Source organism: Daphnia pulicaria, chromosome 8, assembly GCF_021234035.1.
Source record: "Daphnia pulicaria isolate SC F1-1A chromosome 8, SC_F0-13Bv2, whole genome shotgun sequence".
Lineage (NCBI taxonomy): Eukaryota > Metazoa > Arthropoda > Branchiopoda > Diplostraca > Daphniidae > Daphnia > Daphnia pulicaria.
This window is the reverse complement of record NC_060920.1, coordinates 3,902,320-3,918,515: the sequence shown is the minus strand read 5'-3', so window position 1 is coordinate 3,918,515 and position 16,196 is coordinate 3,902,320. Positions and strand designations below refer to the sequence as shown.

Genomic DNA, 16,196 nt, shown 5'->3' with positions numbered 1-16,196 from the left:
ACATATAAAAAGCTTCCAATATCGCTGAACACCATGGCAGTCACAAAGTAACGATGATGCGATTATTGCCATTCGTTCTTTTTACTTTTCTTTGCAGTACCAATGCAAAGAAAGTCGGTTACGTGTTGCTTCGTGATGCTTTGCCTCAGCGGGAAATGATTCCACTTAACGGGAAGCATCTTCGCTTAATTGCTAGTCCAGTAAGACATGTTTGATAAAGCCATACAATGCTTGTTGAATTACTTATTTTAGTTTTTCGGAACGTGTAAAGCTTCCGGGTATTTACGAAGTGAAAAGAAATTCGACTGGCCATGTCGTCCAGACTGCGGGACCCGTTTCTCTCGCCCTTGAGTGGCTTTCTCTTCGCTACAATTTCACGTATAATTTCGCCAATTGTATATTTTATTTGGCAGAGAATCAGATTCCCTATAATGCATCTTTCATGTAGATATTCATACATCCCAATGACTGGACCTAATATGATCGTAGATGATTTGCCAAATCAACGAGGAGGAATGACTTTCTTACGTCAAGGAGTTAACTCTCATTTAACATCATTAAAGTTACAAAATAAAAAAATTACATCCAACATATTCTACATTTTTCATTTCAGGAGGCTGAATTGTATCTCGGGGCTTTAGTCGAATCAGTAGAGCGATTTAAAAATGCAGATTTTTCATCTCCGTGGTTGTCCGGTTCTTTTAGTATCCTTATACCAATCCCTAATGCTTCTACTAACATTGGCGCTTTGATTCAGCCCATGAGAACCGAGGTAAGAAAAGAATCTATTTATAACATCTAATACCTCCTTACTAAATTAATACAAATTTTCACCAAACAATTTAAGGTGTGGATATACATTTGTCTATCAGTACCAACAGTCATGGCAAGTCTTTTAGGTTTGAGCAAGTGTATTATCGCCATGAATAAACGAATGAGATGTAAGCCATCGCGAATGAATTTCAGAGACAGTTTTCAAATAATCGACTACGTCATCGGCGTTCTTCTTTCCCAAGGTACACAATTAATGTTACGATTCGGACTTATCAAAAAATAAGAAATGATGTGAAGTTATCGGATGGCATTTATTCTAATAAGGTGCATATTGCGGAAATAGACAACTAGCGATTCGTTTAGCTGCTGCGGCGTGGTGTCTGGGATGTTTCGTTCTTGTTCAAGCCTACAGCTCAACACTCATCGCGTTCATAACTTCACCAAATAATAAACCTATAATCAATTCGGTGTACGATATTCCAAATGTCCCTGGTCTAAAAATCACAGTCAATAGAAATCTTGGAGCAGATTTATTGCTTAGGGCAAGTAGTTTTTGGTTGATTTTTAAATTTGTATTTCACCCATTTTTGTATTAACATTTGTTTCTTCTGGTGAATAGCAAAACAATTTCAGCATTTTCACGAAACTTGGAGATTCATTGAGAGAAGACCCAAACCTTCGTTGCAACAGAACAGAACTTTGTCTTGATAAAGTTCGATCTGGAAACTATGTTTACATTCACGTAAGTTGTTAAAGAGCAAGGGGTTCCTGACTAGTTTTTTGGTTGTTTTCTTGACCGGAGAAGTCCTTGACCGAGAAAATGAAAAAAATCCGTAACAATTTGTAATACATTTTTGAAAACCCGGAAAAAACCTCAAGAAGTCTCGAAAAATTTCTTATGGTTCACTTAAAAGAAGAATCTGGAACCTTGGCAAAGAGATTATGTTAGCACTATTAAAACTCTGGGTCTAAGAACTTAAGTGGACATTCACATAATTTTGCAAAATATCATATTATACAGTACCTACCTGAAGTATAGGTAGGAAAGAAGTGCACTAGTTGGCTCATTTTTTGGGGGTTTTCATATGCAATATTGCAAAACGAAACTTGTTTTGAATGGTAACTGTATTAATGTGATTTCCCATGTGCTTCTCTCGTCCATACCTATACTTCTGGTATGTACTTTTGCTTTTAATTTCTGTAGGTTCGCATGATTCAAAATGTTTTTCTGTACACAAACTATAAAAACGAACTTGTTGTTTATTTCTGTTTCGTCAAACAGGGAAAACCGGTCATCCAAAAAATTATTGCCATGGATCGAGAGCAGACAGGATTGTGCCACTTTACTATGGCTTCAGAAACCTTTTGGCCGGGCCATCTTCATTTCTTCTTGCCAAAAAATAGCTCTTATACAGAAACTATTAATCGAGGGTACAAAATTATGTTCTATCTATATGTAACCAGTCAAATAATTAACCCCAGTTGCTGTTATATTACCAGCATATTAAGGATGCAGGAAACTGGTCTATTGGGCAAATGGGTAGCAACATTCAACCCTGAAGCGAAGGAATGTTTATCGAAGAATAATATCAAGAAAACCGGAAAACCTCAAATTAGTCTAAAAAATCTGACAAGCGCTTTTTCTCTTTTGATATTTGGAATATGTGTCTCATTTATAGTTTTTTTGGTCGAATTGACTTTTCGCTTTTGCCACCTTAATTCTCCTCATTAGTTCTCACGTGTAGCTATAACAGATTTAGCAAAAAAAATTAAAGCGAGTGGGATGACGGCTCAATTCCGTCCGTATCTCTAGGAGTATAGTTATAGTATAGGCCTAGTTGCTAAGCCATCTATTTATAGGCGTTTGTGTTTGATTACTCTTTAATGAACAGCATTAATATATAGTGGAGTCAAGAAAATTTTCAATCGGGGACAAATTGCATCACGAGATTTTTTCATGAATTTTGTTCTTTGTAGTAATATTTATGTGTATTCCAAACCCTCCTTAAAATATTAATATTTATTGTTAAAATAATGCAATTGAAAATGTTAAACTTAGAAAAATTAGTATAATGTAATAAATACACGGATAAAGGCACGGATAGAAGTTTACAAGGGACCTTATGGTGGACAGTCCCTCCGTAAATTCATTATTCCTAGGGAAGTATTTGTTCTAAAATATTTCTATTTGTCTACAAAAATAGCTAAGATACCAATGTATAAGATATCTTTTATCATTATTAAGTTATTCAGATATTAAATAAAGCCGATTCCACCGCCGCATACACAACCAAACGCAATTTGTATGCGGCGGTGGCTGGATGAACCTATATCCCCATCAATGAAATGCCAAAAGGTAAAGATTCTAAAAGGAGACCTTTAGAACTCACCGATATGCTTCCGGCAACTCAAGGATGAACGGGAAAAAGTGAAATTAGTAAAATAATATCCACTGAATCGTTTATCGAAACTACACAGTAAACCACATTTCCAATGCGCATGCGTTTGGAATTTTTTTAATTAAAAAAATCAATCGAATATAATGGGTCACCATGTTCAAACATCATTTGCGTCAAATTGACAACAGCATGAAAATACAATGGGTGTAAGTGCAAATCATGACGAAATTTTTCACTCAAGCAACGAAAAAGTTTCAATCGGTGGTTTAAAGTCTCGTGTCTTGCCATTATTTTTTTTTTCTTTACATCATTATGACGATTTGGGATTTCAAAATAATTGTGATCTTTATACCCTCGGTCAGCTATGGCTTTTTCTCCTTCTTGAAGGCCAAGAACAAAAGCATGCCTGGCCAGCTTAAGGTCTGACCACTCGCCGCACGGAAGGCCTCCACAAGCCCAAACAATATACCCAGTTCGTATACAAATTCCTAGCTCGTATCTTAAGCCAGGGCCATGGAACTTGTGTGAATACCACTTAGGGTTAAAGGGAGATTATTCCTGAATTCTGAAATCTGTTCCATCAATGGAGACGAATATGTTTGCGTCTCTAGGTGCTAGTAAGAAGCGATTCTCCCACTCTAACTAAAAATACGGGCAAACAAATAAAAATTGATCAGTTCTTTTAAAAAAATGAAACGAGAAAACTACTTTTTCTTACCACTGGCATTTTTGCAAGAAGACGAATAAAGATGTTGCACCATTTTCGAAATGTTTTTTCCGTCACTCCTACCAGGGTAGTATTTACATGCTCAGTGCAATATTGCTTTAAGTGCAACAATGCCCACAAAAGATGTTTTGGTTCTGATTTTGGTGGTCGTCCAGAATCAAAATTATCCCAAGCAGCAACACAAACAACTGGAGTCGTACCAAAATACGATTTAAATTTACGATAACCTGTAGACAAGCTACCTTCAGTGGGATGGCCAGTAATTTTACCACCTAACCGCCAAAAAGATTCAGGAGTTGCCATCGTATTAGCTAAAATAAAAGTAAAACTAAACAACTGATAAAGTGAGCAAAGCGTATTTCCAAGGGTTGTCTGCTTGACATTTTTGCCGAATTTTCACAATCATAACAAATAGCTTAAATTATAAATGAGCATAAAAAATGTTTTTGTGCATGTAATAATTGCATCTTAATGAGTTGCGATTGAATCTGGAAAAATTCATAGAATAAAATTGAGAAATATGAGAAAAACCGAAAAAATTTGTTGCTTAAAAAATATGGCAAACTTGAAATGTTTCGAAACTTTCGACTTTTGCGATTTTAAAAGTAAGAATTCTGTTAAAATACTGCTGCTATCACAAAAATTTCTACTTGCAAAGTGCATTTACTGGCTTACTAGGCTGCAAGACAGCCTAGTAAGGAAATGGGTAATCCAGTATGGAAACACAGTCCCCCTTGCAAAGCCCATTTATTATTAGTCGAAATGTTCGAAAATGGAAAGATCACTGCAAAAACTACTCCGAAGGAAGCTTTTTCCTTTCATGCAGAATTTTCAAGATTTTCTATGGCCGTCTTTTCCAACAATTTTCGTCAGTTAAAGCTACTGAATGGACTTGAGTGTATGTCACATTTTTTTTAATTTATTGCTTTTCTTATTTCACACACATTCACTTGTATCCTGTTGCAGTAATTTACACAAAGAAAAAATGGACACTAGACGATGCTGCGGGTTGCTCTTCTTCCAACTCGTCTGCTGGCAACTCTACTAAACGGTCTCGCTTTGAGGAAGACGAAGACGTGGTTGAAGATGATTTAGAAGACAGGGATTCGAGGATTACTTTCCATAATTATCCTCTGCTCATCGATATATACGAAGATTCGGAAACCATGGCAGAAAAAGTGTGTGTTTGTGTTTCATTGCCTAGTGGCGTGGTTGAACCTATTCAATTATCGCTTTTAGGCAGTGGCCCGGCTTCAACTACAGCCTCCATTTCCTACACGCGGCCAAAACTTCTTTACACTGTCGATGGCCTCTTCTCTTCTGAAATGAAAGTCGAAACTGGAAAGCAAACAACAAGTTCAATGATCATGGGCTTAAAAGGTGAACTTAAAAGAAATCGCAGTAATGTTGAAAGTATTCCAATGGGAACTATGGAAATAACACTCCCGATTGCAGTCCAAACTGACCCTCAAACAATATCGTACAAAGTTGGAAAAAATAGCGAAGGAGTTATCATGTTGATAGCTAAATTGTCAGCCTTCCATTCAGTGTACTCTAAAAAGAAAACAGTATTTAACATTTCATTTGCAGATTTCTAAATTTCCATTTGTATTTTTGTTTCTTTGTACAAATAAAAAATGAATAAGGACACTTCACTAAATTGCGCTTTTTCCCGTCCATCCCAAACAAATTAATTTCATTTTAGTTTTTATTACAGAATAAGTGTAACAATCTATTCAAATTTTTCATGCCAGTCTGCATAAAAGTATCGTACACGGCCGTACATCGCATGCAGGAGACACTTTCACTCGGTTAATTCGACCATTTTACTCATTTCCTTCCATACAGTTGACTTATCAAAAAAAAAGATAGTCGACTATTCTTTCTTCAGTAAAGTGTTTTTCATGCGCTTGATGCGCTTCGTTATTCAAATTTCTAAATTATGTTTTTGGAATATTTTTATTTGATAGGCCAATCCTTTCATGTGGCATGCGATACTGGGCATCGCAAGTTCTCCCTTCAGACTTGGTAACTTTAGACACAAAGCCTAACTTTTGCCTAGAGATGAGACAGAAGCGGAATTATGTCAAGCATATTGCTTTATAGGGAAGAACGGGGCAATTGAGGTAGTGTGTAAGTTGGCACCGGTTTTCGTCATCTTGCGATCGAAGGATTGCATTTTAAAAATTACCAGTTACAGTTTTTAATAATGCGCATCTTTATAAAAAAATTATGGAAATAGTCCATGTAGTATGGATACAGCAAATAATAATTTTTTGGCCCTTAAATGTTCGTCCATTTAGTTTTCTTTTTCCTTTTGTGGACTTCCCTAATTAACTTAAAATTTATGAAAAATAATTTTCTGAAAGGAAAATCTTTCTTCTTTCAGAAACCAATTTTGAATTATTTGTATTAACAAAATAATTGCTTCAAAACGCAATAATAACGAAGAAACCTTTTCTCGGGGCAACTTGTGTTGCTGGGTTAGAGATGGGAGGGACATTTTTCGGAAAATTTAGTTGATGACGCCATCGCCAGGTGTTCTTTTAGCCCTTAAGAATAACATAGGCCGTACTACCCCGCGTACATGAGCATGTTGCCCCCCCCCCCCCCCGACTCAACCCACCCTCCTTCATTTTTAAAGCACTTTTGGTTTCAAACAAAGCAAATTGTCAGAAACTAAAAACACGCTTTTTATAGCTAATTATTTCCTCTTTTTTTAAAGCCTAGATGGGATAAAAAATATTGAGAAATAAAAAAATGTGGGCTCAAAAATAAAAAAAGCGCCAACTAGTACAACTCTCCCCTATGCAGACAGGTGCAATACAATGTTTTATTTTACGCGGATTCAACATTTATTCCGAGAATATATGCCTTTGTCCTTTAAATCAGTTCTACAAATCTAGGAACTACTACAAAAGTAAGAGAGAATTATTATTATCCCGCCAAACGTGAAGATATAGCTTGTGCAAAGAGAGAGCAGCCTAACTCGACTTGGTAAAACTACAGATGTGTGTACAGAGAACTATTCGGTAAACATTTGTTGTTTGCCGACTGGTCATTGAATTAATTTGTGCATACCAATTTCAATTCTTCATTCTGACACATACAGTCAAGCACGAAATAAGGTGTCTAGGGCATATAATTCAGACATCAACACCACTTCTGAATCTGATGAAAATCGCTTAGAAAGACGGAAAAGGATCAAGAAAATTCGTGCTTTATACTTCCCAACACCTAATCAATTTCCAGTACAGAGGTGATTTCGAATGCATGAATCCTTCAAATGCCGCACCTATGCCTAATGAACTGACTGAAACTTTTAATCACTCAAGTAGGAGAACACTTTTCATTTTTCTGTTTAAAATGTCTATTATTTTCTTAAACTTGTACAGTGGTCCAGTCTAGTTTGACACAATCAACACAAAGTCAAATTGAAAGTCCAGGCTTTTACTCGTCAGTCAACAATATGGAGAATCATTATGAGAAAACTTCTGACAGCGGGGAACCTATCGAACTGCATACCAGCTGAAGCTAGCAATCAACAATGGCGAGTTCATACAATTGGTTTTTGGCCCATATTTAGCATATGATGTGCCCGATCATCTTAGTGGCTCGTCCGACGTCGACCCACGATGTAAGTATTCTAATTATACTCTAGTCACTGTTGTGCCATTATCCCGTTGCTACGTTTTAATTTATGATCTCTTTTTCAGTACTGTGAGTGCAACATTGGATTGAATTAAGAATTAAAATCTCGTTAACTAGTTGTTCGGAAAATTTACCTCAAACCTAAGTGAAAACTGTCCTAATTCTGAGCAAATGAGTTTGTTTTACATGTTTTCTCTCGTAAATTTTCAGATAGACAGGTATAAATTATTCGTGTTCCATAATTGAAAACTTAGACATCTGTCATAATCCTTTTTGTTTTCAGACCTTTGCCTTTATCCAGATACATCTGTCAACATAGAATAATTGTCATCAAGTCAATTTGCACAGTTGTATGATGATGATGCGCAGCCATCTTAATAATTATGTAACACTACATCACTCGACCCGTCCCTAAGCTATGCTGTCGCAAATCAATTTAGATTTTAGAGATGATGTAGTTGTGTCAATTCATTTAATAAACAAGTTTCTTGAATTCAGTTTCCTTCTTTATTCGTTACTTCATTGGGGAAAGAATAATAATGGTTCGGAATAAGTTCAAAACAAGTCCATATTCAATCTAAAGAAAAGGGGAATGAGAATGTTTTCTGGACACAAAAAACATGTCTAAAAATTTACTCATGGTGATATCCATAAACTGTCCACAAAAAGATTTGTTATAGAGTGACATTTGAAGACGGCTGTAAGCCGTACCCATTTGGATGTCTTACAGCGCGACATTAGTATAGACATACACAATCCTATGGACGTCGGGTTAAGATATCTCACTCGGCTGATAGATGGGCTACGTACATCCTATGGATAGAGGCGTGCTACCAAGGTTAATATTTGCAAATATTAACGACGGGAAAATCTGTAGGGAAACGCGGTGGATGTTTTTTTACATGCCTAGTGGGGATGTGGGGTGTAGTGGACTAGAGCGTCAACGCTTTAGAAAAAAGGCAATGAGGCTCTGGTTTCGAACCCCAGCTGAACCCGTCATAAAAATGTAAGCCGTAGCGCCCTTGAGGTTGCACGCATAAACACAGGATCCTTGATTGCTTTCGAGGATAGGACGTTGAATATACTCTGATGTGTTTAATCACATCTTCCAAATTGGAAACTAACCAGCGTCATTTGAACATTTAGTTGGAAAGTGCGCTATAGAAATTGAATAACCATAACCATAGTCACCCGCAACGTCAACATTGAATTATCCATAAAGATGGGCGCCGAATCATTCTTAAAGGCTTACCGACACTTTGTGGCAGGAAGAGGAGCACCGAAAAAATCGATAGCGGCAAAAACGGAACTAATTTTGTCAAGCAAGAGTTCAAAGAGGAGTGGAGCAAGGAGCGGTCCGGTTGGCCTATAAACTTTTTAGCGAGCTGGCAACCAGTTTCAGCCGGTTTTTGGTGGAAGAAGACGAACTGAGAGAAGCTCTTGATCAGATGGCATGAACTGGAGAAATAAACAAGAAGATGGCCGAAGCAAGAGTTAGATGGACATTTTCTCCCCTGTCGGCACCGCATTTTGGAGTGGTGTGCATCGCACAACCTGCCAATATAGCCCTGCGTATCATTTTCGTTAAACTTTATCCGAAGAGGTTTGAATCACGTTATTGGTCGAAGTAGAGGCCATGCTTAACTCAATCATTCTCTCTCATCATCTCACTCATCTAGCTGAGTGTTGACCGATGATCCCCGAGACGACAGTTCAATGGGCCCACCAACACGTACTAACCGACGTTATTGAGTATTCCAGCAGCTTGTTGCGGCGAAGATATCTAGCTTTATAAGCATTAGCTGAGTCCTTCTGGAGGTGATGGCTACTCCAGTGGACGAATAAACAAATCGATAGTGGAGTCTTTGTATTTCACATAAAGCCACTCCATGAATCAAGGGAGACGACACTGTACGAGCCGTACGAGTCCGCACAGAGAAAGGGGAATACCGGAGACTGGTTGTGAAGCAGCGTTTATTGAATACAGTGGAAGAGGAAGATCTCGAAAAATTGGTGGACGGTGTTTTGGATGAGAAAGACCCGTAAGAACAACCGGGCAACGCCGGTTGCCAAGGTGCAAAGCAATAGACTGATTTATCGCCAGAAAAAGCGATGTTATAAAAAAATCTAATGTAAAAATAATAAAACAGCTAAATCAGTATCTAACGTTTGCCGTCTATTAAATTCTCAGGAAATTCAGTAAGTTATTAATAATTAATGCTGATCGAACACAAATTTATATAAACTATGAATTTGAACAAAAAAACACCAAAATATTAGTATATGGTTGGACAGTATACCATAAAAATTCGTCTCCTTGAGATATAGAGGGAATCGAGCCGTCACCCTCGATGACCACATTGTCTCTCCATTGAACTATAGGGCTGTTCGACATCTTTTTTCGTATTTTTTGCCATCAGGGCAACGCAGCAGTCGAATTTTTCTGAATTTTTCTGACGTCATCTAACCTTGGTAAACTGGTCTGACAAAGCCAGACAAGGTGATGCGGGCTCTTGTAGCAGTCGGATTCTCTGGTCAACTGCTGCGTTGCCGCGATGGAATCAAATGCGAAAAAAGATGTGGAACCCCATTAAGGGGGAGGTCTTTCAAGAGATTTGCCTTTGGGTTGCGGCACGGTTTTTCCGAGTTCCATTCTTTCCCATCCTCCTACGTTTCAACATCTATGCTTTCCTCTGCTGCCCTCTCAGGGCGCAAGTAGAAATTGTTCCAAAACAGGCCTGTAAAATGTATATATACCTAACATTTTAAGCGTCTTACATCAGTCGGTGGGTATAGTGGCTAAGAAGTCGTATTACGAACCAAGATTATAGAGGTTCGAATTTCAACATGCACCTTTTTTTTTACTTCTCTTATTAATTTAACAAAATTGAAGCTCTTAAAAAATAATACATTATTACTGTGATTTACGCATCTGCGGCAAACCATTGAAAATATAGTTCTTAAAACACTTGCGCAGTGTGCAATCTACAAAATTTGGCAGTATTGCTCGTAGTTCATCACAAAACCACAAGAGGCAGCAGAGGAAAGCATAGCTGTTTCTTTCTGATTCCATGAGCTTATGGACGCCGTCTTATGGGGTTGAAAACCCTCCCCCTTAATGCCTCTACCTATATGTGGTGCAACTGGTGCATCTAACGAGAAGAAGTGAAGTGGCGAAGATGATATATCAGTTCGACAACTAAAGTAAGTATTGAAACGCAGATCCCAAATAATAACAGGGTAAAAGCGCTTGTCAGATTTTTTAAACTAATTCGAGGTTTTCCGGATTTCTTTACGTTGTACTTTAATGAACATTTCGTCACTTCCGGATTGAATGTTTCTATCGACTTTCCCAATATTCCAGTTTCCTGCATCCTTAGAATACTGTTGATAAATATTAGTTTATTATTTGACTATTGTGTATATTAAAAACAGCTCATTTTATACCCTCTGTTAATAGTTTCTGTGTATGGACTTTTCTTTGGCAAGAAAAAATAAAGATGGCCTGGCCAAAAGGATTCTTTAGCCATTGTAAAATGGCACGAACCTGTCTTCTCTCGATCCATGGAAATGATTTTCTGGACGACCGGTTTTCCCTGCTTGCCGACGAAACAGGAGCTGGAAAGTTAATTCATGTGGCTAACAAAAAATAATCTTTATTTAACTAACGTGAATGTAAACATGATCCCCAGATCGAACTTTATCAAGGCAAAGCTCCGTTTTATTGCAACGAAGACTCGGGTCTTCTCTCAATGAATCACCAAGTTTCCTGAAAATACTGAAATTGGTTTGCTATACACGAGGGGATAAAGAATATTGCACATTTAAAAAAGTGACTCAATAAAAAAAATACCAAAGCAAGGGTAAGTAACTTACCAGCAGCCTTAAATCTGCTGCGAAGTTTCTATTGACTGTGATTTTAAGACCTGGTACTTTTTCAATATCGTACACTGAATTAATGATAGGTTTATTATTGGGTGACGTGATGAAAGCAATCAGCGTTGAACTGTAAGCTTGAACAAGAACGAAACAAGCTAGACACCAGGCAGCCGCTGCAAAACGAATTGCTAGTTGTCTATTTCCGCAATATGCACCTTGTCAATTACACAATAAAACGTCATTAAAATATCGTCACGTTATTTTTAATATTTGATGTAACCAAATTATTGTAAGATAAACTTCGATAAACTTGTAACCTTGTGAAAGAAGGACGCAAATGACGTAGTCGATTATTTGAAAGCTTCCTCTGAAATCCATTTCCGATGGCTTTTATCCCATTCGTTTGTTTAGATAGACAATACCTTTGCTCAAACCAAACAGACTTCCCATGACGGCTGGTACTGATAGACAAACGCAAATCCATACCTGAAAAGATGTGGTTACAACAACATTAGTTTTGTATTGTTAATTCGGGTGAATGTGATTAGGTTTACAGTACCTACCGGCGAAATTGATACAGTGTACCAATTTCGCCCGCTTTTAGCATGGCGTCTTATGGCGCTACGCGATGTTATTTTTTATTTTTTAATTAGCAACCTAGTTGCTGTAGTCTTAAGATTTTTTGAGGGGGGTTCGAAACATAACTGGAAACATTAAAAATATGCGCCACCCCTTTATGTACATTTCCCTACCCCCTGGAATTGGCGCCAACTGTACCCATTTCGCCGAGCGAAAGTTGGGGCAGTTGCCGTGCTTTTCTAATGTCACTGCAAAAAAGGGCCCTGTTTTTTTATCCTAAGAAATTAGCGCTAGACTTACGCCCTTCTAGTTTTTAGCAAAAGATGAAGAATAAGTTCATCTTTATTTTAAGTATTTCAATTAGTTTTTTTTATTAGTTATTTAGAAAAAAACAGCAAAATTTTCCTTGAATGATGAGTCTCTCTAGTGGTAGGCATAGCAACTTCTTGTTCAGCAACGGGAAATTTTGCCGTCTTTTGCCTTTCGGCCCTAAGGGCAAAAGAGGGGATATAGTCATATAGGCAGCACGAAAAAGAGTGGGGTCTGTTTTAAAGTGAGGGGAGCTAATCTCAACTTTGAAGTGAGATTACGGGGGAAATTATTATTTAAAAAAAAATACCATGAGAATCAGCGTTAAAAACTGATTCTAATGATATTTATTTAAAATGAATCCCTTATTCATGCAAGGACCCTATTGGTACACTGTAGGGGAGGCCAGACCCATATAGGACACTGTACCACGTTAGACAGGGTCGGTAAAAATAGTAAAAATGATTCAAAAAATCCAATTTTTCTACAGTTTACTCTTAGTAGTGTAAGCATTAACTGTTAGGGGCTATAAGTTTCATGAAAATCTCATGGTTATTTCCTGAAATATTCAAGAAATAAAAAAACACGGGAAAAATGCGCAAATTTTTTCCTCACTAACGGTGCAATTTTGCCCAAGTTTGACGGGTTAAGTAAAATCTGTTCACATAAAAACATAGGCTAGTCATTTGGCTACAGTATTCACCCACATTTTTATTTATAAGTATGATAGTTTAGACGATATTCACATTTTAGTGGACGGTCTCTCGGGGTAATTTGGGACAGGGAAATTGTCCTATCTTAACGAGAGACTTCAGCGCCACCAACATTTTTTCCCTATCTCCCCCCATATAAAAGTTGTAATTCTTTCCCTATCACAAAACTTTTTCAGTTTTAAAGATATCATTTTCAAAATTTGTTTGGGGTTTAACTAAATTACCATCTACATTTCCTGATTTTTTCATAATTTTGTATTCATCCTATCCCTCTTTTAATATCCTGTCTAACATGGTACAGGCGTCTGTCCAATATTACCCCGGCCTGGTAAAAAAACACGAAAAAATTCAAACCTCAATAACTTTTATACTTTTTTTAAAAGGTATTTAACTGAAAAAATCATGGGTGTGCGGAAACTTTTTTCGCGTGTTTTTGCAAAAATGTTTTCCCTTTCACGTAAGGGGATGGGAGATATGGGGAAAAACCGGTCCAATATGGGTCCGGTCTCCCCTACCAATTTCGCCAGTAGGTAGTGTATATATGTATAAAGTATACGCTACTTCGGTGCTCATGGGTTGGACCAAAGCGCCAATGTTAGTAGAAGAATTGGGAATCGGGATGAGGATACTAAAAGAACCGGACATCCACGGAGATGAAACATCTGCATCTTTAAATCGCTCTGATGTTACCACTAAAGCCCCGAGATACAACTCAGCGTCCTAAAATGACAATTTAGAATGGTTCAAACGTGACATTGCTTTATTAGCTAATAAAAATTATTCATGCTATATTTTTGTGTTAAAGTAGAGTACCCGTTGACGTAAGAAAGTCATTCCACCTCGCTGATTTGGCAAATCATCTACGACCATATTAGGTCCAGTCATGGGTATGTATGAATATCTATAGGGAGTAATTAAAGATGAAAACAAATGCATCACAGTATGATTCCTTGCCAAATTAAGAACATAATAACCGCTATAATTACGTGAAATTGTAGCGAAGAGAAAGCCAGTCAAGTGCGAGAGAAACGGGTCCCCCAGACTGGACGGCATGACCAGTCGAATTTCTATTCAATTTGAAAATTCCTGGAAGCTTATTCATTTACATGTCACAAAAAAATAAAAAAATAAGTAATTAAACCAGCATAGACTACATTATAAACTTTTTACTGGAGAAGCAATTAAGCGAAGATGTTTTCGGTTTAGGGGATTTGACTCCTGTTGAGGTAACGCTTCACTTGGCCCAACAACGACTAGTTGTGCGTTGAACCGGCCAATGAACATGAAGAGGACGAATGGTAATCACCTCATCGCGTTGCTGCTCCGTGGCTGCTATTGGTAGGTTCAGCAATAGTGGAGGCCTTTTTATATGTTTTAAATAACTGCATTGATTTTTACTTTTAAAAAAGCAGCGAAAATAATTGTAGATGGTTTGTTATTGTTTTTTTTTTTTTTTTTTTTTTTCGTAGCCTATTATAGAGCTTAATCGCCATGGAAACGATTTTTTTTAAACCCAAACAGAAGGTTATTCCATTCTTGAAAAATTTGTCTCCTTTTGCCCAACTGTAGGCCTATAGGTAACAATTATTACAAAATTGGCTGTATTTTCGTTTGTGATTCTTTTGTTATAATCTTTTCCTGTCGTCATAGTAACACAAAATCTCCTGTGGAAATTAGACGTAATTAAAGTGATCCATTCAATTTCATTCAACGCCATGATCTTTATATTGCAAAGTTGACATAGCATATTCATCGGGTTGTGCGTCTGAGTTTAGATTTGAGCATTACCAAGTACCGGAATGATTTTCAAAAATATTTAAAAAATGCAAGCAATAATTTATATGGCGTCCAGATAGTTATTGCATGTCGATTGATAAAACATAATCAATTGCAACATAAACAATGAGGAGTAACGCGACGAATAAAATGAAAACCGTTCTATGTTTCCTGCAAAAACTATCCCCAGGATTGAGCGGTAAATTATGGCTAGAGAAATCGGTCAATCTCGTTACTATGCCTATTTCACAGTAAACATTCAATCGCGAAACATTCAATCGCGAAACATTCAATCGGGATCGTTTGTTGCTTGCATACATTATATGTTTCTTTTCTTTCTTGAATTTTTATTGATTGAGTGGATCGAGATGAGACACACAAAAAATAATAGGTTTTGAAGAGAGGAGTTAAGTTTAAACTTAATAACTGTGATTAAAATGCTGGGCGAGTCCTTCAATTTCTTTTGCTGATGGTGTGATTTTTTTAGATTTATTACATGACATGAATTCAAACAACTAAAAAATATACAAAGTTGACGAATATTCGCATCCAACTGGCGGTTTTCGCCTTCGGCCCCACAATAAAATTGCTGTTAAGCACGTACAAAATAGTGGAAAAGAAAGAAAATGATTTCGTCTTACGTAATTTGATGTTTGTTATCGAATAGTAAATTAAAATATTTAATTTGTGGGACTTTCAGCTTAACCATATGACCTTCAGTGATTTGATTCTAATAAACTATTTTTCTTAAAGTTTCATGGTGTAAATGTTAGCACTACAGACTCTGAATATGGAAGTCCGAATTCAAATCTCGGTGAGACTTCATTCTTTATATCTTTCTTGGAATATCTGTGGGTTTAAAAAATCTACTTGGAACCTAATTTCATTTTAAAGGCGAATTATTTGGTTATCTGTGGAATTTTTAATTAATTTTTAAAGATTTTGAAAACGGGGGAGCAGACAAAGTGTCATCGATAGCTTTTCTTGTCCATTAGGCTAGAAAAGAAAAATCTATAATTAAATGGAACAGCCGCGGCAAAATGTTGGCAACAATTCCATTTAAAATTGTAGAGACACCTTCCGACACGCAACATTCAAATTATGATCAATAATGTTTCCATTTTAAAAAATAAAAGATAATCATAACAAGAAAAAATATAAACATAAATAATACCGGTGCTAAAGAAAAAAACTAATCAAACAAATTGTTTTCATCAGGTCTTCATTTTGAAATTATTTTGTCTTATTATTTATTATTTATTATAATTTATTATTATTATTATTTATTTATTATTATTATATTGTCTTATTATTTTGCAAAGGGAAATTATTAGCACATCTTGAGGGATAAAGCTTAATTATCTGACGTTTCAGTTTACAAAAATGATG

The 16,196-nt window shown here is 36.7% G+C and overlaps 1 protein-coding gene across 1 annotated transcript; it reads right to left on the bottom strand.

The window, feature by feature from the left end:
* Positions 1 to 10,703: 10,703 nt before the first annotated feature.
* On the bottom strand, positions 10,704 to 13,916 carry LOC124311876 (ionotropic receptor 93a-like). The gene is made up of 7 exons (XM_046776246.1): positions 13,845 to 13,916; positions 13,593 to 13,751; positions 11,853 to 11,916; positions 11,428 to 11,645; positions 11,221 to 11,343; positions 10,999 to 11,147; positions 10,704 to 10,935 (listed from the first exon to the last, which is right to left on the bottom strand). The coding sequence occupies exons 1-7, from the start codon at positions 13,914 to 13,916 to the stop codon at positions 10,704 to 10,706; spliced, it is 1,017 nt and encodes a 338-aa protein (XP_046632202.1).
* Positions 13,917 to 16,196: the final 2,280 nt, after the last annotated feature.